Consider the following 21670-nt stretch of genomic DNA (forward strand, 5'->3'; position numbering starts at 1 on the left):
CTTCCTGCTCTCTCTGCCCCCCCTCTCTCTCTCTCTCTATATATATATACACGTACACACACAAAAAGTTATTTTATTATAATAGGCTTAATTGCCATTTACCATAACCATAATGGGGACATCTCATGGCTAACACCACCACAACGTATTTCAGACACATCATTATGACGAATGCTAATTTTCTTAACATATTATTATGAATCCAACTCCATCCACCTCTCTCTCTCTCTCTCTCTCTCTCTCGCACAAGAATCTATTATGGAGTTGAGGCGAATAATGCATCTTTGTTTGCATTTTTCGCATTTTCAAGAAACACAGTAGCTACCTTTTGGTTTTCCTCGACTTTCCACGCCGCACTATTATTATACTCATTTCCTATCGTTTTCTTCTTTTTTTTTTCTCTCACTGGACACTGCCTCTTGCTATTTAATCAGCGCTCTTCTAATGCAAGAACTTGGAATGTCTTCTAGTCCAAGACTCCAACTTTTGGCTCATCACTTGCCTCTTTTCTCTTCTCACCCATTTTATTGAAACACCGAATCTTGCAGCTCCGTTTTTGTTTTCTCAGCTCCATTTACGGTGACTTTTACTAGCAAGAATTAAGTGGGCCGGGGGTTTTCTTCTTATGCGACATTAAAAATTTCAGCATTCAAAAATAGTTATTTTTTGTGTTAATAGAAAAGAAGTTGAGATTTTTGCATTGGTGGAAGTGATGGATACTGGAGGGAGGCTTGTGGCTGGTTCTCACAATAGAAATGAGTTTGTTCTCATCAATGCTGATGAAATTGGAAGAGTAAGCTTTTTTATTCGCCAACATTTTTCGCCCTCTGTTTCTGTGTGTATTTAGTATTTGTACTTATTGAACTATTTATTTGGCTTAGTTTTACAACTGTACAAGTTGTGTATGGCTTCGTGGGATTTATTTAGGATTTCTTTGAAATGCTCCTTAATGTTAATAGCTAGATAGGTAGGACTCCCAACTTATGTAAATAAATAATTTGTTTGGCTTATATATCAACTGTTTCTTTGATCAATCCAATATAGTACTTTAATCTGTAATCTGTATGTATAGTTTCTCCAAAAATTATGGTAGAATTTGTTGATTTAGGGTTAATTTACTTAATAAATCTCATTTCAGTAATAATTGTCTACAGGAGTAGTTTTTTTAATTGTTCCTTTTGGTTTTTGTTAATCTCTTTTGGTTTTTCGGGAAGAGGTGATGTGGTTTTCAATGTTTAGTTAAAAATGTCTACCAATGAATAATTGTAATGAAATCAATATTCATTTCTATGGTAAATGACTTGTTCTATCTTCCTCATTTCCCTGGAGAGTATGTTAGATTATTTTCATTCTAGTATCTTGGTGATTTATAATGATTCTTTTTTGTCATGATTCTTTATGTGACGACTGAATATTGCTATTTTCTGTCATTTTGATTGTGAACTTGTGTACTTATATATTGCTATTACCTTCTACATTTTCTCTATGGAACTAAAAAAGTTACTGCTGTGCTTTATTGTCTATAAAGCACAACCACAACCACTACATTTATTTTATAGATTTTTTGAACTTAGGAATCAAATTTTAGTATGAAGGTTGGGAGTTGCAGAAAAATGTTACTATTAAGATTAATATTTTCATGTCATGCAGTTCAGAACTAGAAACTTGGTGTTTTTTATGACAAGTGATAAAGAAGTTAAGCGAAATGAGACTGTCATTTTCATCTTTTTGTGATTCTCTAGATTAAGTCTGTTGAAGAAGTGAGTGGAGAAACATGCCAAATTTGCGGAGATGAAGTGGAGATAAGTGTAGATGGGGAACTCTTTGTTGCATGCAATGAATGTGCTTTCCCTGTATGTCGAACTTGCTATGAATACGAGAGAAAGGAGGGAAGCCAGGCTTGTCCTCAGTGCAAAACCAGATACAAGCGCATCAAAGGTTAGTCTAATGGCTTAGCTTTACCTATTTAACTGTTTGCAAAAGCCATAAGTAAACTCCTTAATATGTTTCTGCTTGGATGAAACCACAATTTCTGGTTCATATATGCTGCAGGTAGTCCGAGAGTAGAAGGTGATGAGGAAGAAGATGAAACGGATGATTTAGAACATGAGTTTGATTATGGGAATCCCGAGGCCCCAGGCTTTAAACAAAGAGTGGGTGGCGTACCCTCCGTTCATGCTAGTTCAACTGGATCAACCACAATCTCATCTTCTCAAGGGTTGGAAATCCCTCTTTTGACATATAATGAAGAGGTAGTCAAAGAATCATCACTCATCTTTCTCTCTCTCTGTTTTCTATTAATGTTTTTGGTATTTTTGTGATGCTGTGGTTCTGGTTACTCTAGGACACCCAGATTCACTATGACCGACAAGCTATCATCATACCTCCGTTTCCCGGTCATGGAGATGGAACTCATCAGACTCCTAATGGTACATCAGCTGCAGCACATTGTTTGTTATATCCCTTGTCGAGCTTCTGTAACGTGAACTGTCTCCATATAATGGTTATGACTTTTGACATATAGTGCAACCTCGATCTATGGTTCCCGAAAAAGACATTGCCTTATATGGCTATGGAAGTGTTGCATGGAGGGATCGGATGGAGGAATGGAAGAGAAGGCAAAACGACAAAGTTCAAGTAGTCGATCATCAGCATAGTAGTGACAATGGGGATTTAGATAGCAGTGAAATGGACCCTGATTTGCCTATGTGAGTATAGTCTTCATATCAGATGTAATGATGCTGTTATATCATAGAGCATCAACCTTCTACAGATCATAACATTGCAGATCCATGTTGAATTCCATTACAGATATCATATAACTACTTCTCCTTTACTAAACAGATCATATTCTCGTGACTCACGACAGATTATTCACAGCACTAATATTTCTTTTTGGACTTCTGACTTATTTATCCCTTCACAATGTCTTGGTAGGATGGATGAAGGGAGGCAGCCTCTGTCGAGGAAATTACCCATATCTTCGAGCAAGATAAGTCCATACAGATTGATAATTATACTCCGTCTGGTGGTTCTTGGCTTCTTTTTCCACTATAGGATTCTCCATCCTGTCCATGATGCGTATGGCTTGTGGATGACATCAGTTATTTGTGAAATATGGTTCGCTGTATCATGGATACTCGATCAGTTCCCAAAATGGTACCCAATTGAGCGAGAAACATACCTTGATCGGCTTTCTCTTAGGTATATATGTCTGCATCTCAAGACTTCATTGAAGTTTAGATATTTGAGCAGCTGGATCTTCAGTTCATGTCAAAAAAACCCCTTCATAAACTGTCTAAGTTACTTGCAGTAATCACGATTTTCAGTTTTCGATTGCTTGATGGTGGATGACTTATCTGGCTTCAACTTTCAGGTACGAAAGAGCCCTCCATGAAGGGAAACCCTCAGAGTTAGCAAGCGTAGACATCTTTGTCAGCACTGTTGATCCCATGAAAGAGCCTCCTCTAATAACAGCAAACACAGTTCTCTCCATTCTTGCAGTGGATTATCCAGTCGACAAAGTCTCATGCTATGTTTCAGATGATGGTGCAGCAATGCTTACCTTTGAAGCACTTTCCGAGACATCTGAATTTGCTCGTAAGTGGGTTCCTTTCTGTAAGAAGTTCAGCATTGAACCTCGAGCTCCAGAATGGTATTTTTTGCAGAAGATGGACTATTTGAAAAACAAAGTGCATCCTGCATTTGTGAGGGAAAGGCGTGAAATGAAGGTCCGTAGTCACATGTAATCATATTTTCCAGGACAAACAAATTCATAAGTCATATTATCATATCCGTGCTTGTGAACACAAATAAAGATCAAAAGGAGGTTTTATGGTTAGCTAGGGCCAGAAAATTTTGGTAACTTTTTTATGTATTTGTTTATTTGGGTACAGAGGGAATATGACGAGTTCAAAGTTCGGATCAATTGTTTGGTAGCCATGGCAGAAAAGGTACCTGAGGATGGCTGGACAATGCAGGATGGAACACCTTGGCCTGGAAACAATGTCAAAGACCATCCCGGTATGATACAGGTTAGTGACACAGACCTTGAATAGCATCAATTTAAGGTCATCAAGCACATGTCGCATGATTATGGAACCAACTTAGATTCTGAAGGCTATTTTATATCATGGAAACTTCTCTTGTACATAGTTAAAGCAATGTGCACCTGCACTCATCACAAGAACCCCAAAACTTCATTGAATGTTCATAGTTCTGTTTTTCCATGTTAACAGGTATTCCTAGGTCATGATGGTCTTCATGATGTGGAGGGGAATGAGCTACCTCGTTTGGTTTATGTTTCCCGTGAAAAGAGACCTGGCTTTGAGCACCATAAGAAAGCTGGGGCCATGAATTCTCTGGTAAATCCATAAATATCAACTGCATATCACTCCCTTCGTTCTAGAAGCATAGTTCACTATTCTTTTTCTGTTTGTCCCCCAATGATAGTCTACTTTCCTTATTAGATTATAGTATGAAGATTTCATGTAATTTTACCTTTTCAAGTACATAAAAGGCATTATCATACTCTGTCTGAAAATGGAGAGTATTTTTTTTTGTATACTTCTCCCCCTTCCTTTTACTAATTATACCATTTGAATCCCAAGGAAAATTTAGTTAATACTCTGCTGTGTGAAAAATATCCAGGTTCGTGTTTCGGCTGTCCTATCAAATGCCCCTTATCTTCTGAATGTCGACTGCGATCACTACATAAACAACAGCAAGGCACTGAGAGAAGCCATGTGTTTCATGATGGATCCTACTTCAGGAAAGAAAGTAGGCTATGTCCAATTTCCCCAGAGATTTGATGGGATAGATCGCCATGATAGATATTCTAACCGTAATGTTGTGTTCTTTGATGTAAGTTTACTCTCGTTTTGCATTTTCTGGTACTATTGCTCTTGTAATCATCCAGAAATTCTGACTTCTTCAACTCTGAACAGATCAACATGAAGGGTTTGGATGGTTTGCAAGGACCTATATATGTTGGAACCGGGTGTGCGTTCAGAAGGCAAGCTCTTTATGGATACGATGCTCCAACAAAGAAAAAGCCACCAAGCAAGACTTGTAACTGCTGGCCAAAGTGGTGTTGTTTGTGTTGTGGTTCTAGAAAGAAAAATGAAGGAAAATCGAAGAAAGACAAGAAAAAGAAGTCAAAGCACAGAGATGCCTCTAAGCAGATACATGCTCTTGAAACCATTGAAGAAAGGATCGAAGGTACAACACTGTCATAAGCATCTTTCTTATAAATTCCTTACTTGTTACCTCATAAAGGTTTGAGAAAAAAAAGATGGAAAGTAGAAAAATTAAGTTTCTATGCTGTATATCTTCATGAACAGAGCCAAATATTGCAAGATCACCTACTATCTCCCAGGAGAAACTCGAGAAGAAGTTTGGGCAGTCACCAGTATTTGTAGCTTCAACACTATCAGAAGATGGTGGCGTTCTGAAGGAAGTTAGTTCGACATCACTCTTGAAAGAGGCCATTCATGTTATAAGCTGTGGTTATGAAGACAAGACAGAATGGGGAAAGGAGGTGAGTGGTTTAGTTTCTTGCTTTTTGTTTACTGTGACATGCTTCCAAACAGCTATCTAAATGTTAACGTGCTAAACCAGGTTGGCTGGATTTACGGCTCTGTCACGGAAGATATATTGACAGGGTTCAAGATGCACTGCCGTGGCTGGCGCTCAGTTTACTGCACGCCTAAGAGGCCAGCATTTAAGGGATCAGCTCCTATTAACCTCTCTGATCGTCTCCACCAGGTTCTCCGATGGGCTCTTGGATCAGTTGAGATTTTCCTGAGCAAACACTGCCCAATCTGGTATGGCTATGGAGGTGGATTGAACTGGTTGGAACGACTTTCCTACATAAACTCTGTTGTATATCCATGGACTTCCATTCCATTGATCGTGTATTGCACATTGCCAGCCATCTGCCTTCTTACTGGGAAATTTATTGTACCTGAGGTATGTGAATCTACAGCATATACTATGATTTGTTGTTACAATCATATTTTATACGTGTTGCCTTCCATATCCCTTATACTAAAACTATAAAACACCCAAACTTGCAGATCAGTAACTATGCCAGCATTGTGTTCATGGCCCTCTTCGTCTCCATTGCCTTAACTGGAATTCTTGAGATGCAATGGGGTCGTGTTGGTATTGACGACTGGTGGAGGAACGAACAGTTTTGGGTTATAGGAGGAGCATCATCACACCTCTTCGCGCTTGTTCAAGGATTGCTCAAGGTTTTGGGCGGAGTGAACACCAATTTCACGGTCACCTCAAAAGGAGGTGATGATGGAGATTTCTCGGAGCTGTACATGTTTAAGTGGACATCATTGCTGATCCCACCTACAACATTGCTCATAATAAACATAGTTGGAGTTGTGGTCGGGGTTGCAGATGCCATCAACAATGGTTACGACTCTTGGGGTCCGTTATTTGGTAAGCTATTCTTTGCATTTTGGGTCATAATGCATCTCTATCCATTCCTAAAGGGGTTGACAGGGAAGCAAGAAAGATTGCCTACGGTTATTGTGATCTGGTCGATTCTACTGGCATCGATAGTGACCCTTTTGTGGGTACGTATCAACCCCTTCGTGTCGAGAGACGGCCCTATACTCGAGATATGTGGACTCAACTGTGACGACTAAGACAGCATTTTCTCACACAGTTTAGCAGTCCTCAACTGAGGTACCTGAATAGTGATGGGAGTTTTGTGTAGAAATGATTATTGATGTTTGTTTAGAAAATGGTTCTATTGATTCTTTGTTAGATATATCTATGCTTAGTTTTTATGGTTTCTTGTATTTTTTTGGGTATGCTGTAAGTTACTCATCTTGGTATTCAATGTAGGTAGCAAACAAACATACAGAAGAAGCTCAATACCATTCTTTGTATTATTTTTATTTTAATGTGTTCTTCAAGACTTGGATTTTGCTTCTCTTTTATTCCAAATTTAGAGTGAGTTTGGTGTTTCAAGTCATGTCGTTTGCAGCAAGTGGAAGGCTGTCTTTGCTACTACCTTCAAATCAGCTGATCTACATCTTAATCTTATATTGTCAGTGATAAGAGTTGGGATTTTTTTAATTAGAAAGTCCAACTAAGAATAATATAAAAATAAAAAATTGTTTTCACAACTTGAAAGAAAAATAAGATATAATTTGCATGTGGTTTCACATTAACAAACATGAATAGCATAATGACGTTTTGCTTAATAGGAGCATTTCCAACTCCAAGTCTTGTTTTGGTGCAAAGACACTTAAATTGATTGATAAATACTGCAATGTAACACTTTGACAATGACAGTTAAAAACCAATCGTCGATTGTAATCATACATCTGAGGCAAAACTACGAAGATATTAGTCCAGATTAACAAAACTTCAAGGTTCAGAATCTATTTTAAATTACACTTTTGAACCTATTATGACCTGCAACCATACTAACTGGTCTTCAAATAATCTATACAATCTCCATTCCATCATTTCTGATGAAAAAGTGGAGAATTTTGCAATTATCTTCATGGATCCAGAAAGGCCAAATTCATGTCAAGTCAGACAAAGGATGGAAAATCGATAACAGCTTCACCACAAGAGACAAGACCTAACAATTGAACACGCCATCGGTCAACATAGAGGCATCAAACTAACCTTCAAGGATGAAAGAGTGAACCAAATCTAACTGGTAGAAACATCGCTCATCTGCAATAACATAGGAGAGGCACCACCGGATTTCAGCCTTCTTAGATGCAAATATACGTTCCTTCAGTTATCCGAAATCGGTATAAGAATACCAAGTGAGACCTCATTTCATGCCTGCAAAAAGATAATGGCAGAAGACAGAAGCCGCCATAGCCCATGAGTTACCACACCCCATACCTGAATCATGATTGAAATTCCTCGCAAGGAGAAATATCCATATCATCTCTCAACTGCAAAACTAAGTTATCCAACGTCTCAAATATCTTACACCTATTAGGATGGAACCGATCCTCAACTGTAAATGAATAACATTTCCCATCAATATGTACAATACTTTGGCCAGGGGTTTTGGCTACTTGTTTGGACTTCATCTCCACGCGCATAGCAGCCACCCCACTCCACTCGTTAGCCAATGCATATATATTAGCCATTTCCACATAAGGCGCTGCAGCCTGTGGCTCCAGTCGAAACAGATGACGCGCTGCGTGCTCACCAATATCTAAGTTGTGATGAATCTTGCAAGCACTAAGCAGAGCACCCCAAATCCCCGCATCTGGTGTGAAAGGCATCTCTTGGATGAAATCCAACGCTTCTTTCAGCTTTCCTCTACGCCCAAAGAGGTCGGCCACGCAAGCATAATGATCCAATCCAGGATTCCAGTGGTACTCGTTAGTCATCATGTTAAAGAGCTCCCATCCTTTCTCCAACAAACCAGCATGAGTGCAGGCTTGAAGAACGGCAAGGAAAGTCACATGATTTGGTCTCACACCTGACTCCAACATTCGATCAAAATGATCTAACGCCTCTCGAGATCTGCCATTAAGCGCGAATCCAGAGATGAGAGCCGTCCAAGAGACTACATTTGTCTCATCCATGGCAAGAAACACGTTATGAGCGTGTGCCATGCTTCCACATTTCGCATACATGTCTATCAATGCATTGCACACCATCAAATCCTTCTTTAGCCCCTTTGCAGTGGTGTAACCATCAATCCATCTCCCAACCTCAAGCCCTCCGACTTTACCACACGCTGCTATGAGATGGAAAACCGTGACAGAATCAGGCTTCTCGCCAGCAGCCTCCATCTCATGGAACAGGGATAACACCTCATCCAAATCACCCTTATCTGCATACGCGCCAATCATCACTGTCCATGTAACGCAGGACCTCACATTCATGCAGTCGAATATATACCTCGCGGAATCAATGGCACCGCACTTTGAATACATACAAACAAGGGTGTTAAGCACGGTGATATCCGCATCACACCCGATTTTAACTCCATGAGCATGAACAAGCCTCCCACACAGTAAAGAATCCGACTGCTGAGCCATCGATGATAGCAAATTAAGAATCGTGCTTGCATCAGGCCGAAATCCATCACGAAGCATCCGGATGTAAACCTTAATAGCCTTCAACCACTCTTCAAAATAAGCAAAACCAGCGATCATAGCATTCCACGAAACTACACTCAAACAATCCAAAGCAATGCCAAGAAACACCTTCTCAGCTGAGCACAAGTCGCGGCATTTCGCGTAGCCAGCTATCAAAGTGTTGGCAACCAAGACGTCCTTTTCAAGCCCACATTTCATCCCAAAGCAATGAACACCGCCCAACAACATTGAATCCTTCATTCCAGACAGCAAATGAGTCAAGCCCATCAGAGTAACCGCATCCGGCACAACGCGGGCAGCCCTCATTCTATTGAACAGCAAAGAAACTCTATCAAACACACCCGCTCGAGCGAAACCCACAACCAACGCATTCCAAGAAGCTACATCACACACGGGCATTTCACAGAGCCGGCCCTTTCATTAGGCCAAAGGGGCAATGGCCTAGGGCCCCCAAATTTTAGGGGCCCCAAAAAATGTAAAGCCCAATATTATTATTGACCCAATTAAAAAAAAATTATGTTTCCTACTTTTCCTAAGCCCAAAATAAACGTCACTAATCTCTCTCTCTTAATTCTTTTTTCTTTTCCCAATTCCCAGCAAGTTAATGTCTCTGATCTCTCTCTCTCTTAGTTCATTTTTCTCTTCCAATTCCTAATTCTTTTTTCTTTCCCAATTCCCAGCAAGTTAATGTCCCTGATCTCTCTCTCTCTCTCTTAATTCTTTTTTCTCTTCCAATTCCCAACAAACTAACGTCTCTCTCTCATTTCTTTTTTTCCCCAATGTCTCTCTCTCTCTGAATTGATAGAAGACTGAGTGCTCTGCTCTCTCTCAAGACTCTCATTCTCTCTCTCATTCTAACACTATCTTATTCTTAATTCTCTCTATTTGCTTGTGAATTTCAATTTGATTATCTCATTATCTGCTCAAAATGCTAGGAGATCTAAATTTGTTTCTATAATTATTTGATCATTGTTTTCTAATTTATTGCACTTTATAGTTAATGCTACACGATGCTACAACTTCTCGAACCTTCATCTTTTAAGGGGCCCCTTTTTTCCTTTTCGCCTAGGGCCCCGGAATGTCAGGGCCGGCCCTGGCATTTCATCGAACATTTGCTGCGCGCAACCCAAACGACCACATTTGACGTACATGTCAACTAGTGCAGTATGCACATATACATCCCAACAGTAGGGCGTTTTAACAATGTGGGCATGGATCATCCTTGACAGTTTGAGGTCTGATAGTTTTGCGCATGCTTTTGCAACGAAAGGAAAGGTTAGATTGTCGGGATATAAATGAGATTGATTTTTCATTTGGGTGAAGAGAAGAATCGCCTTCCGAAAATCGCCACTGTAAACTGATTGCCTTATGCAGGAATTCCATGAGGCAACTGAAAATCGGTTGAGCATGTCTCAGATACGCGCCAACAATTCCATTGGTTTTTGAATCGGTTGATAACAGAATGATCATGTCTCAACCGCAACGCAGCTCATCCGCAAGCTTCCAGTTTTCTTGATGAATTTCAAAGTATTTGAGGTGTGTAATAGCAGTCAGAGGAGATGAGATGCTTGATGTGATTTAAATGAAAAAGTTTGTTGTATGGATTGACGCAAATCAATCTACCCACACGCAAACTGGAAATTTTCATAGTTCAAAAATTTACAACTAGTTTTAACCGCTAACAAATGAAATCTATCTATAATTGTAGTATAAGGTTGTGTGATGACATTTGTTTTTTCAATTTCCCCTGTCATCAATTGCCTACAAATTTTAAAAATAAATATTAATGATATAGAAAATAATTAGCATTTATGTATCGTACAATGCTCGGAAAAAGTTTTTATATTTCTATATTTATATAAAATTAATACCAACTCAATTATCATAGTTATAAATATAATAAAATTAATTAACTTTAATTGAATATATTTTAGATGAATATTAAAAAAACAAAAAATAAAGACAAATTTATAATAATAAAAATTGATATTATGAAAAGGTAAAAAATTAAGTTAAAAAATGAATATGAAAATAAAAATTTAAAAATAGATTTATTCAAAAGAGACGAGAGAGGAGAGATATTTTTTAAAAATTGCAATCTTTAAATAAATATAACTTTTACATATTAAATCAAATATTTACATAAAATAGTACTAAACTAAAGCTCTTATCGGGATCTTTAATTTGATATACATATTAAATATTTTATAATTAGTCGAATTTCACAATTTTAATAAGAAATTAAACAAAAAATAAGAAGATTAAAAAAAGAAATAAAAAGAAAAAATAAAGTTTACAAATAAACCTTCAATTTTATTATAATTATAAAATTATTAATCAATTTTGAAATCAATTTTAAAATGTTGACTTTTTAATATAGTAAATATAGATTTGTTACATACCTATCTCAATCACAATATGCGTGAGCATTGATTATGTTTAATCGTCGTTAGTATCTTTTATTTTAATTTTAACAAGTCAAAAAATATTATTGATGTCATTAATTTTATAAACTACATAAAAATCAGTACTTTTTTTAAAATCATAAAAATCAATACTTGTTTTGTTATTTTCTTCATTAATTTACATTTATAGAGAAAATGAACAAATCGAGATTTGATTTATCTGTAACTAAGCCGTTCCATTAATATGTCCTAAAGAAAATATACTGACCCGTAGTGTAAGGTGCAGATTCATGCGTCTCATCTTGCAACCATGACCCATCCAATGCCTAAGTCTGGATGAAATGCATAGGTGGTGTGTTCACAAGCAATCTCATTCAACTGGTGCCTCAATTCACATTAGAACTGTAACAAAGTTCCAGGCAGTCTGAAATTACAAGATTACATGGTCTGGAACACTATTACGACTAAGCCTAGCACAATCAAATTCAACACGCACGGTCTTTCGAGGGTGGGGGCCGGGACGTCGCATTTTCATCAGGCACTACCTTTGAATTTGGCATCGTATTCATAAGGTTGCTGCAACAACATCAATAATACAAAAGTTATTACAATTAGACGACAACATTATTATATTGAGAATGACAACAATTTTAAAAAAATAAAAACTTGGAACAGAATTACTGTCACAAAGATCACACTAGTAAAGCAGCATAGTTCAGTACACTACCAAGAATATGGCCGAAATCAATCTGCGAGCAAACCATCTCTTGTGCATTGCCTGTTGAGCACGAGATGCTGCTTCCACACTTTCAAACCTCAAATAAACATAACCAGCGCTGTTCCTGCAAGTAAACCAGCATAACAAGGGCTACTTCAATAACACCACATGCAGGTTAATACTAGGACTAACATGCCTAACCGACAATTAATTAAGGCCTGAAAAAAGGAATTAACAAATAAAAAGCTTGCTCAAATTGTACTCAACTCTTCACAGATTAAACACACACCCACCATATGGATCTAGATTTTGTCCCTTTTTCACTTATTTTGGGGACTGAGGGGTGCTGGAGAGGGGGACGGGAGAGATGATTGTGCCCAATTCATAAAATCATAGGGTCGACAAACAACGATCTTCACATATCATTACAAAAGGAGGGGGAAATCAGAGAGTCCTCACTTGTCAACATATGCATGCTTCACACGACCATACTTGGAACATTCTTCTTGCACGTCATCTCTAATGTCCAGATCAAACTCAGGATCAGACTGCAATATGATTTTTAAAAAATCATTAACAGGAGAGATACAAGTCCCAGACCAGAAAGGCAGAAACACACAGCAAAACACTAACCTCAGTGGCTGGGTCGAACATATTCTTCAACAACAAACATTCACTGGGTGTTCCGATAGGTTCTGGAGCCATGGAAACAACCTGAGCAGGAAGGGCTGCATTTGGAAGGACTGATGTTGGATTGATGGGCATGGTGATAGTTTGCTGTGAAGGAACTGCTCCATTCAAGGCAGGCACTCCAAGGGTCCCCACAACACTGTGGAAGACATATGAAGTCAGCATCAAAACAAACCAGGAGGAAACTACTGGTTTAACAAAACCCTGCATACAAACCTTGAAGCTATACCACTGCGGTCAAGCTTTGCCATGAGCATTGCTCTGGATTGAGCATTCAGAGCCTGCAAAGATTATAAACTTAACAATGAGTATCCATATAAAAAGAGGTTACAAGCTTCACGTGAAAGAAAAAAATCAACAATAATGATCATTCTTAGATAACTCCAATAAAAAATACTCAAAAATTCAAAACCAACATCAACACCAACAACAACAAAAACACCAACTTTTTTGTAAATGAGGCTTGTAACATTGATGTAGAATTTATCATTATAAAACATTGCAATATACAAAAGATCCTAATCATAAGACAGGAAGAATCAACAAGGATGTCCATCAGGACAAGTTAAGTACTAATACATCATTTAAAATACAAAAGCATAAAGGTACTAGGATAAAAGCACCTAAATATTCTGGGAAACATCATACTGCAAACCTGAGCCTGAGAACAATAACCATAATATACTAAGACAATATTATTATCCAGATAATGCAATTAAATATTCACTCACCAAACCACCTCCATCATCATCATCAAAATCTGCAGTTTTTGTTCCAGAATCTTGTGCTCCAACATGATCGGTAACTGAGGACACCTGAAATTGACACAAAACAGAGTAAGAGGACCAAGCTGTGCATAATTACCCTCCTAAAACTAGTAAGTAGTAAAGTGACAGAAATTGTTCCAAAGAGCCTGTCTATAACAATCAAAACATGAAAATCTAACACCCAAGCATGATACCTTAATGGTCCGACCAGCAATCTCTAGTTTCCCATTCAAACTTTGTGCTGCCTTTGCATGTTCAAGTTGCGCAAACTGTGATGATGTTTTAGATAAATGAACCAGATTTTGAAAATATAGAAAACCATATCGACAGAGAAGTAAGTATTGATGCAGTTAACATGCAGAAAATACTGACTTGAACAAACCCGAAACCTTTGCAATGTCCCGTCTCAGGATCTGTTGGAAGTTGAACAAGTTCAACAGGCCCAAATGCTTCAAAAATCTGAGAATGAACAAATGTCAATTAACCAAATATAGGCCCAACAGTTTCAGATTCAGATGTCTACAAGATATCAAAAATTAATTGTTGGACATTTGAACAGATGAACACAAACCAAAAATAGCCCCAACAGCTTCAGATATCTCAAAAGTATCAAAAATCAATCCTTGGACATTTGAACAGATGAACACATAAGCCATAAAGAATAAATTTGTGAAGTAGCAGAACAAAAGACAAGGAAACAAATCTTCCATTTGTGGCAGCTCTAATGAACAGATCTAATGGTGGGCTAAAAGATGGAACAGGTTACATGCTACTCATAGTAATGGACCTAATGGTAGAACAATCAAATGCATGACAAATAGACAACACCAGGAAGAAGCAATATACCTGCTTAAGCTGAAACTCTGTCATGTTGAAATGTAAATTTCCTACATAAAGTTTCCTGTCTGTTGCACCATATGGTCCGGCAACTGACCCACCAGCAGAAGTGTTTGATTGGACAAGATTCTTTTCAGCCTCTGAAGGTTTCACCATTACAGGTTGTCCAAGAAAAAGGTGCCCAGATAAAGCTATAGCCATTGGTACAGACATAGCATCATAGAATTCAATGTACCTGCAAACATGTTAACAATCTTAATTGTGCTGTACAAACTACAAAATACAGGCTAGCACAGCCCAAAACTCAGTACATTCTCAACAGCCAGCTTTCTAGCAAAATAAATGGAGTTCTATTTTTTTTCAGTCCAGTATTAGCAGAGGAACATCCCGCCTAATAAGAAGACAGACATTGACATCCACATTAAGCTTTTCCAGCAGGCAGGTTAAGGCATGGACTTAGACATAGAAAGATACAATGCATAACCTTATTATCTTCATTTGACATAGGATAAGACTGCAAATGTGCATCATGGCTTGAGAAGTAAAAGGCATCCTATCCCTAACAATAACTGGAAAAACAACAATTCATACTAGAATACAGTTTACAAAATTTAATAGTGTGAAAGGAAAAATCAAAATAAGCACTACATACCCGACACCTTTTGATCTCCTCGAGTTCCGGTCCATAATCAATTTAACATCCCTAACCTGAAGATAAAATAGAGTAAGCATGATATAACTGCATCATCTTATCAAAATGGGGAAAAAAGTTATATTGAACCAGGAGGTCCACATAAATTTAATACCAGCTTCGGACTAGGTTCAACATGAGAAAAAATGAAAGTAATTATATGGGCCAATTGACTCCGAAGATATTATACATCTAGGGCAACTCACATGTCTCAGAAGAATTTTGTTAAAATCACCAAATGATGACATTACAAGGTGGAAAATCAAATGCGGTTCTAGAACATTTATGATAAGTTGATAACCCACACCAACCTTTCCAGCTTGTGAAAAGAACTCAAACACATCCCTCTCAGTCGCCTTCAGTGGCATCTACAATTAAGGAAGATAGCAGAGAATAAGTCAGTGATGATGAGATAAACAATAATGCAGGGCGTACGAGGATTTCAGCCAAGGATTATTGAGATATACACATTTAGAGTCCAACTAATACCTGATATGCAAAAACAGTTCTCTGGTCCCTTTCTGGATCCGCTTCAGGCTCCACAGCTTCTTTTTTGTCCTTGAATCTTCTGCACAAATGACTCCAAGTAGAATGAGAATATATATAATCATGGAAAAAGGTCAGCATTCCAATAAATGCAGCCTTGCTAGTGTCTTAGAGAATATAATCTCAAACCCATGCTCACTCTCCCCCGAAGTTCATGTACTTTCACCCCACAAACTCCTTCCAGCACCCTTGTTTAAGTTCCAACAAACAAAGCTATTCCTAAACCAGAACAATGGTTTTAATATCAATTCGAAGAAAAAGATAACTAACATATACTATTAGATATTCATTACGGGCCTTCTCCATCAGACACCTAAATGTAGTACATCATCTCAAGCACACCAGATTAACAGAAGTATAAAATCTCAACTATTACAAGTTCACATAGTTTAGAAGTGCAAGGTTTAGATTGCCCACGAAAACAAAGTAGAAAACCTTTGAGATTATTATGGCCTATAAATTCATGGATTAATATGCATTGTCAAATGACTGCAAGTTCCAGAAAGGTCAAAGACTAAACCTAATCACAATATCTTATATTCAAGTTCATTAAAATCCCTGTTCAGAGCAAAGGGAATAATGCCACAGTTATGGAGATAAAGCATTTTCGTCTTCGAAGTGAAGAAAAGGATGGAAAACTGATACAGCTTCACCACAAGCCTTGCCGACCTAAAAATTGAACACACCATCGGTCAACATCTCAGTTCAGAGGCATGAAAGTAACCTTAAAGCCAGCTGTGCAAAAACATAGAAGGATGGAAGCGTGAGCCAAATCTAATAGCCCAAATCAAAGAAACAAAACAGACCTTATTGGACCCATTATGTGGAAATCCACTTTCTTCTTTGAAGAAGCCTTCACAGGGTTTCCGCATTGTTATCCCATTAAGGTGCAAATATTCCATCTACGATTTCAACTCAAGTTAGAATACTATATCCTCTATGTATAAACTCACTTTTGTTTTCTGCAGAAGATCCTTAAATGTATTTCCTCCAGATTACAACTCTACCGAAAGAGAGGAAATTTTTTTTAAGCGAAAAACAGATAGTGCAGCATGTCTTGTGTTTAATAAAACCGCATGCATAAATAGCAGGAGATTTATCTAGTTATCCTGGTTTCTACTATATTTTAACTTTACATGATTGCTCCATATGAGCATTGAGCAGGCCCTCAACTCAGCTGCCAACTAGTCTTGATGGTAGTGAAGTGTAATTGAAATATGGAAATAAAAGGACACTCAGAAAACAAAACTATATTTTAATGTCCAGCAGTTCAATAACTCGATAACTCATACCAAATGTTTTGGAATCAAACAGTCCACTTAAAGGGGATACGAAATGAAACATCCAATCAAAATGACACTGGTAAACCAGTGCCTTCAAATGTTAATCCCCTCCATGTTGCACAGGGGAAAACCAAAGCAATATGATATCCAAAAGTGACTGTCGTTTGAGTAGGCTAATTAAAATATCAACTCTGCAACATGTTTCTGAGACCATAATGAATTTCAGTTTCTAGGCATTCAAGGGCAGATCACACATTAAGGAAAGAAATCACTCATTTGACAGTATACTAACAATAAATTTAAAATTTTAATCAAGAGAAAGCAGCAAGTTATCACCTGCTCTCCTCACGCTCCTTATCCCTCAACAGTTCCCTCTCTCTTTCACGTTCCAATCGACTCCTGCTGCGGCTCCTCCTCTCCCTCTCCCTTTCCTTCTCTCTTTCCCTCTCCTTCTCCTTCTCCTTATCCCTCTCTCGCCTCTCTCTCTCCTTTTCCTTCTCTCTGTCCCTCTCTTTCCTCTCCTTCTCTCTATCCTTATCTTTCCTCTCCTTCTCTCTATCCCTCTCTCTTTCCCTCTCTTTATCCTTCTCCCTCGAGCTCCGCCTCTCTCTCTCTGAATCCCGCTCTCCACTCCGATGCCTCGAGCTCCTTTCTCTATCTCTGTCTCTATCCTTATCCCTTTCTCGATCCCTATCCCTATCCCTGTCCCTGTCCCTATCCTTATCCTTCTCTCTGTCACGGCCGTTCTCATCATTCCTCGATTTCTTGCTGCTGCTTCTCCTCTCCTTCTCCTCTTCATCAAATTCATCATCTTCACTCCTCTCTCTCCTCCTGTACCCCTTCTCGCTCCTCTCTCTCTCCTTCTCTGTATCTGGAGTCTCCTTCTTCGTTGGGCCGTTAGTTTCTTCGACCGCTTTCTCCAGGTAGTCGTACTCGTCGAAATCCATCCTAATCCGAGTTGCCGGAGATGATAACTCAGCCACCACCCTTGAAATTATTTGATTACGTTGTCGAAACCCTAGCTCGTCGGGACTAAATTAGGGTTTTTGAGAAGATAGGTGAAGGACGATATCGTAAAATGCGATTCTCGGTAGATAAGGATTTGGGCTTGCCTTTCCTAATTAAATGTGTGCATATGAGCCTTCAAGTATCAACAATTTAAAATATAAGCCCAAATATATCTATTTATTGTATATACAGATCATTTTTAAGAGCTGTTCCCTATTCTCAATCTTACGTGACACTTATTTAATTTTGTATTTTGTATTTTTAAAATTTTACTCATTTGTCCTATCTCATTTGGCCTAATTCTTGTTTACGCGATTAGTAAGAAGAGTAAAATTATAATGTAAAATAGTACTCCATAAAATAAGTAGATCTCATATCTATTGTTAGGGGTGAGCAAAAACTGAGCCGACACTCAAAACCGAATCGCACCGAACCGTTTCGGTGCGGTTTGATCCCGATTTTACCGGTTTGATTTTCGGTTCGGTTCCGAAAATTAAAAATAAAAAAATTTCGGTTCAATTTCGATTTTTAATTTTTGGTTCGATTTTAAATCGAAAAATATTATTATATATTTATATTTTATAGTATATAATTAATTTTCTAATTTTTTAACCTAAAAGAAACCCTAAGTCTGAAATCCTCCCTTCCACTCTCCTAACCTACCTGTCGCTCCTCTCCCTTCCAGACTCTCAATCGTCTTCCACTTTCCTACGTCCTACCCGCCGTCCGCCGGTCCTCGACTCGTCACCGACTCGCCTGCGACTCCAAAAGTCCGCGTCGCCAACTTGCCGCGACAGCCCAGGCCGAGCGTCACCCGATTCACCCCTTCTGTGACTCGCCTGCCGTCCCCCAGTCCGCGTCGCTGGAACAGCCCAGACTCCAACGGCGAGAACAAAGTTGTTGGGAACTTAATGGAATATCCTAATCCTTGTTTTGATGATACCAAAATTCATAGGCCTTAATTGTAATAGACTAGAACTGTTCGAACTTAAGTGTTAGAGTTCTTTTCTAGTTTAGTTTGTTGTTCTGAAGACTGAAGACTGAAGGACGAAGGACTGAAGATTGAAGTTGCCAACTGAAGTATCAGTTGAAGAATCAGTCCGAAACTGATTACTTAATGCGTGCCACGTGGATTCAGCGGACTGATACTAAAGTTAAGTATCAGTTAAACATTCTTCCTCGGACTGAACCTCCAACGTTCAAAGGAAGCCACGTACTCCAAAAGTACAGCCGCATTAAATGCAGAGATCTCAGGATCCTCCTTTCTCTGCAGATGGCATTCCTATTTGGTGGCTACTTTATCAGAGACGTCGCATCTCCTGCTATTCAACATAGTCGTTCTCACCAAACAAGGAACCTCGAAGATTGATGCCTCAGCCCAAATTCAAAAAGCTCTCCAACGGAAGAAATCTTGAAGACGTTCTCCGCCAACTGATCTATTCAAGACCTCTCTTATAAATAGCGCTCGAGGATCACTTCAATCTTCACCGATTCAACGACATAAGCTGAAACTCTGCCAAAATTGTTTCTCAGCCAAAGCTTAACCTCTCCAAAACTTAAATCGAAGAAGAGAATATCAAAGCCAAAAATCAGTCACTGCTGATTACATACATTCTCTTAGACCTTAGGCAAACCCCTGTTTACCTAGAGCCTAAGTTAAAACTAACTCCAAAGAACTTGTTCTTTGAAGTTTAGTTGGCAAGATTTCAAACCTCCCTTCGACCGATAGAATCGAGTGTTTGAGTTGAAAAGAAGTTCAGGAAGGTACTCTGACTCCGTGAGATCCTAGTGTCACTTCGTGCTAGGAGTAAGAAATCCAACGCGAGTGAAGTGTTGGTACTGAAGATTGGATCTTCAGTTGATTCGGTTGTGTGCACCCGGCTAAGCACACGGATAGGTTTGCAGTGCACCCGTAAGCACTTGCGGAGTAAAGTTGTTGGTCTAATCAACCGACCGTGGATGTAGGAAGTGTTTTCCGAACCACGTAAAAATCTCTGTATTATTTACAGCTTTCAGTTTTACATTCCTACTTGTGTTCTTACATTTGATAAACTGAATACTGATTAAATGCAAAGAGAAACCTAAGACTAACAACGTGCTCAACACAGACTATTACGAAACAAAAGTATTTCCGCTGCGTATGTTATCAGTCTGACTGATCTATCCTCCGATAGTCAGGAAGACTTGTAACATCTCTGTTTTAGCAAACTCGACTGAAGCCTTAACGTGCATCAGTTAAGTTCCAATGACTTAACTGATAACTCATTACTGAAGAGTATTTCAGTATCAGTCGTCAACCCTGTTTGGTCAAAACTCTTTTCTGTAAACAGGCGTCTAAGTTTGCGTGTAATGTTTCGTTTTGATCTCTATCTTGAGATCTCTCTGATTTGCTAAAAATAGCCTATAGGTGTATCCCCCCCATACACCTATTCGAGACCCTCCGGACCTAACAAAAGTACCTCTTCCGGCGGCAGCCTAGTCGACTGCCCAGACGCGTCGTCCAGTTTCCAGCGGCGACTACCCCCTTCTCGACTTCCCCTTCTCGCCTTATAATTGGTTTTTTCGGGGGAAAATATATATATATGCATCGGTTTGGTAAATCGAATCGAAATCGACGATTTTACCGGTTCAATTTTGGTTCGATTTGGCACCCCCAATTGGTGTGGTTCGGTTCCAATTTTAACCATTGGTTCAATTTTCAATTTTTGGTTCGGTTTTGCACCGAACCGATGCTCACCCCTATCTATTGTAGTGAAAATTTGTTACTAAAAATGGAATAGGCCAAGTCGGTGGGACGCTCCAAAATGAAAAGTAGACCAAGTGAAGTGGGACGATATCAACGAAACAGATTTGTGAGGTACTTCATCTTTTCTAGATCGCTCAATCCATGTTAATATCGATGAAATAGAAGGTACCTCTTCTTCTTCGATTAGCAGTTGTTTCGACTAAACTAACATAAATTGTTGCCCGCAATAGTACGAGGTCATCCTAAAGTGACAAATCAACCCAAGTCATATTCTCAAGGAAGGCTAAGCAGGGCTATGTTCATAGAAATCCTAAACACTCTAAACATAGGTTGAGTCTGTCACTCCACATCCAAATAACTAATGCATAATAGAAAGAAAGCGTATAAATTATGCATAAAATATCTAACAAGAACACAATGAAAGACAATAAAAGAAATATGTAGGAAAGCTGTAAATCATATACTCCCTTCGTCCCATTAGTAGTGTTCCATTACTTTTGGGCAAAGATTAAGGTGTATGTAAAAAGTAGATAAAGTGGGTTGATAGAAATTATTTATAAAATATTAGGTATAAGGTGAGAATATATTGCCAAAAGGGTAATGAGACATTACTAAGCAAGGAAGTTATATGCCAATGAGGTAGCTGAAGTGACAAAGCTGAAGCATCCAAAGACTCTCCTTTGTAAGAGATTTTGGATTCAATTCCGTATGCGTGTGGGTAATTTTCTCATCTTTGTGTGAGTAGTTTTTCCATTTTTGTATGGATAGTGGTTTCGCTTGCGTACGATTACTTTTCTCGTCTACGTACAAATGGATTGCTTATTTAATTATATAATAGATACCTCTTGTAATTCTCAAAGAAAAAGAATAGAAAG

General features: G+C 38.5%; 3 protein-coding genes across 4 annotated transcripts; 1 reads left to right on the forward strand and 2 right to left on the reverse strand.

Moving 5' to 3' along the window:
• Positions 1 to 227: 227 nt before the first annotated feature.
• LOC131021676 (cellulose synthase A catalytic subunit 5 [UDP-forming]-like) lies at positions 228 to 6935 on the forward strand. Its single transcript, XM_057950933.1, has 14 exons — positions 228 to 793; positions 1743 to 1938; positions 2053 to 2252; positions 2345 to 2429; positions 2525 to 2708; positions 2938 to 3204; positions 3377 to 3731; positions 3897 to 4034; positions 4239 to 4364; positions 4651 to 4863; positions 4947 to 5220; positions 5343 to 5539; positions 5620 to 5970; positions 6078 to 6935. Exons 1-14 carry the CDS (start codon positions 713 to 715, stop codon positions 6660 to 6662), a joined length of 3252 nt encoding a protein of 1083 aa, XP_057806916.1. The 5' UTR covers positions 228 to 712; the 3' UTR covers positions 6663 to 6935.
• Positions 6936 to 7300: 365 nt separating this feature from the next.
• Positions 7301 to 10797, reverse strand: LOC131021678 (pentatricopeptide repeat-containing protein At4g19191, mitochondrial-like). The gene is given in 3 exon segments (XM_057950936.1): positions 7301 to 9488; positions 9491 to 9518; positions 10215 to 10797. Coding segments are annotated over 3 exon segments (1923 nt in total). The 5' UTR covers positions 10514 to 10797; the 3' UTR covers positions 7301 to 7892.
• A 1067-nt stretch (positions 10798 to 11864) lies between these two features.
• LOC131021677 (uncharacterized) lies at positions 11865 to 18200 on the reverse strand. 2 transcript variants are annotated; one of them, XM_057950935.1, is made up of 14 exons: positions 17378 to 17431; positions 16565 to 16660; positions 15702 to 15780; positions 15524 to 15580; positions 15174 to 15229; positions 14531 to 14756; positions 14057 to 14143; positions 13879 to 13953; positions 13649 to 13732; positions 13134 to 13198; positions 12861 to 13056; positions 12687 to 12775; positions 12237 to 12351; positions 11865 to 12085 (listed from the first exon to the last, which is right to left on the reverse strand). In XM_057950935.1, exons 2-14 carry the CDS (start codon positions 16576 to 16578, stop codon positions 12044 to 12046), a joined length of 1185 nt encoding a protein of 394 aa, XP_057806918.1. In that variant the 5' UTR covers positions 16579 to 16660; positions 17378 to 17431; the 3' UTR covers positions 11865 to 12043. The 2 variants fall into 2 exon arrangements, with proteins under 2 accessions (XP_057806918.1, XP_057806917.1); XM_057950934.1 differs by lacking the exon at positions 16565 to 16660 and having other exon boundaries at positions 17378 to 18200.
• Positions 18201 to 21670: the final 3470 nt, after the last annotated feature.

The sequence above is a fragment of the Salvia miltiorrhiza genome, chromosome 4, assembly GCF_028751815.1.
Source record: "Salvia miltiorrhiza cultivar Shanhuang (shh) chromosome 4, IMPLAD_Smil_shh, whole genome shotgun sequence".
In the NCBI taxonomy this organism is placed as follows: Eukaryota; Viridiplantae; Streptophyta; class Magnoliopsida; order Lamiales; family Lamiaceae; genus Salvia; species Salvia miltiorrhiza.

Coding starts and splice junctions, on each gene's coding strand:
- LOC131021677 (XM_057950934.1), bottom strand. CDS start 17,988: ATGGATTTCGACGAGTACGACTACCTGGAGAAAGCGGTCGAAGAAACT. Junction 14,757..15,173: donor AGGAGATCAAAAGGTGTCGG/GTATGTAGTGCT, acceptor ACATGTTTGCAG/GTACATTGAATTCTATGATG. Junction 12,086..12,236: donor TGATTTCGGCCATATTCTTG/GTAGTGTACTGA, acceptor ATGTTGTTGCAG/CAACCTTATGAATACGATGC.
- LOC131021676 (XM_057950933.1), top strand. CDS start 713: ATGGATACTGGAGGGAGGCTTGTGGCTGGTTCTCACAATAGAAATGAG. Junction 794..1,742: donor ATGCTGATGAAATTGGAAGA/GTAAGCTTTTTT, acceptor GTGATTCTCTAG/ATTAAGTCTGTTGAAGAAGT. Junction 5,221..5,342: donor CATTGAAGAAAGGATCGAAG/GTACAACACTGT, acceptor CTTCATGAACAG/AGCCAAATATTGCAAGATCA.